This window comes from Pelodiscus sinensis, chromosome 24 (genome assembly GCF_049634645.1).
Source record: "Pelodiscus sinensis isolate JC-2024 chromosome 24, ASM4963464v1, whole genome shotgun sequence".
Lineage (NCBI taxonomy): Eukaryota > Metazoa > Chordata > Testudines > Trionychidae > Pelodiscus > Pelodiscus sinensis.
In genome coordinates this window covers 2,336,280-2,337,997 of record NC_134734.1, presented here as the reverse complement: position 1 = coordinate 2,337,997, position 1,718 = coordinate 2,336,280, and the positions used below count along the sequence as shown (strand labels likewise).

General features: G+C 52.7%; 1 protein-coding gene across 1 annotated transcript; it reads right to left on the bottom strand.

Moving 5' to 3' along the window:
* Positions 1-434: 434 nt before the first annotated feature.
* Positions 435-1,718, bottom strand: LOC142819686 (chemerin-like receptor 1). The gene has a single exon (XM_075908232.1). It carries the CDS (start codon positions 1,716-1,718, stop codon positions 834-836), a length of 885 nt encoding a protein of 294 aa, XP_075764347.1. The 3' UTR covers positions 435-833.

The window sequence follows — 1,718 nt, the reverse complement described above, 5'->3', positions numbered from 1 at the left end:
AATGGGGAGCTATCCGGGCAAAGTCCCCTCCTCCCAGCCCGGTGTGACACTTTGTAATACAATTTAGATGGAACTGTGATTATGGGACTCCAGGCCTTATAGTTAATAGCTGCTGCTTTTCAAGCTAGCTGCAGAAGGCAGCTTTGCTTCAGGCCTAGCACAGGCCTTCCAACGTGGCTACAGAAAAGCCATACTGCTACATGGGAGTCTGCTCCAGCTGGGATACGCACCCCATCCAACCCCTGTTGTCCTACCTGAATGCCTGGTTGTGTTACCCACCTCACGTTCTATTTCAGCAACACACACAGCAAAACTTCACAGCCTCCCAGGCGAGAGCAGGGACAATGCAACAGGATAAAGCTGTTCAACAGATCAGGTCTTGTCTGAACTATCCAATAACATTACCGATATTCCCCTGCTTGCTGGGCTGGTGGGGGACGTTTAGGGGTAAGTATTAGCTAACTAACAGCACAGCACACTTGATGGGACTGCAGGAAACTTGGCCAAACCCATGCAAAGTGGGCATGTGGCTAACAGAAATCATGCCGATGACAGATGTTGCCGGGTCAGAGGGGTTCAGCCTTTATTTGTTCTCAGGGTGGATACTTACAGACTATGATCAAGCAACCCCTTCACATTTTCCTTGTTAAGCTACATAGACTGCGCTTCCTGTCTCTCTCACACTAAGGCGGGTTCTTCATTCTCCTCACACTCCTCTGCAGAAGATCAAAAATTTACATGCAAAAATAAAATTGGGGGATGAAAAGGAGCCGACAGCAGCCGGTGAACAGAATTCTTTCTCCGTGCCATGTCCACCAGTAGCGTCCATTCCCCTAGTCAGCCGGCTCCATCCCTGTGTGGTCACTGGTGTCGGGGTTGTGTGTGCATTCCAGGTATCTCAGAAACTCTTCCTCCATGGTGAGGTAGAAGATGGGATTGAGGCAGGTGTTGACATACGTCAGGACACAAGCAGATGCGCTTCCTATTTCCAGAACAGGCCGAGGGTGCGTAGCTGAGAGGTGCAGGAAGTAGAAGACATGATACGGCAGCCAGCAGAGGAAAAAGGCTGGGATCAAACCCAGAAGGATTTTGAGGGGTGGGGTAGCCTGGATCAGCTGGTTCCTTCCCAGCCTGGCAGTGTGAACGACGTAGAAGATTGAGATCAAGATCAAGGTTAATGGGATCAGAAACCCGGCCAGGAATTGGATGGTGACAGCAGCCTCCACTCTCCCTTCATACAGTGGGAAATTCATTGTGGTGCTGGCAGGTGAGGGGAGGGATTCCCAGAAGTGACCATAATGAAAGCTGAACCCAGCTGACAGGGCCCATATCCCCAGACTCACCCAGCAGGCCAGGGAGGCCGTGCGGCATTTCTGGGCCCACTCAGGCCGTGCCGTGAGGACGCAGCGATGGACGCTGATGGCCGTGAGGAGGAAGGCGCTGGAGAACATGTGCAGGGAGGTGATGGTGCTGCTCAGCCTGCTGACCCAGTCTACGTGCAGAGAAAAGATGAAGTTGAATCTGAGGGGCAGGCAGAGGATGAAGATCAAATCAGACACGGCCCGGTTGAGGAACCACATGGCGCTGGCCGTCCTCACCACACGGCAACTGGTGACGAATATGACGTAGCCGTTCCACAACACCCCGATGGGGAAGGCCACGCTGCAGAGCACCAGCAAGGGGGTCCAGTATTTTATTTTTGGAGGAGCGGCTGTCAT

Bases quoted from the DNA above. Each gene is read 5' to 3' on its own strand.
- LOC142819686 (XM_075908232.1), bottom strand. From the start codon at position 1,718: ATGACAGCCGCTCCTCCAAAAATAAAATACTGGACCCCCTTGCTGGTG.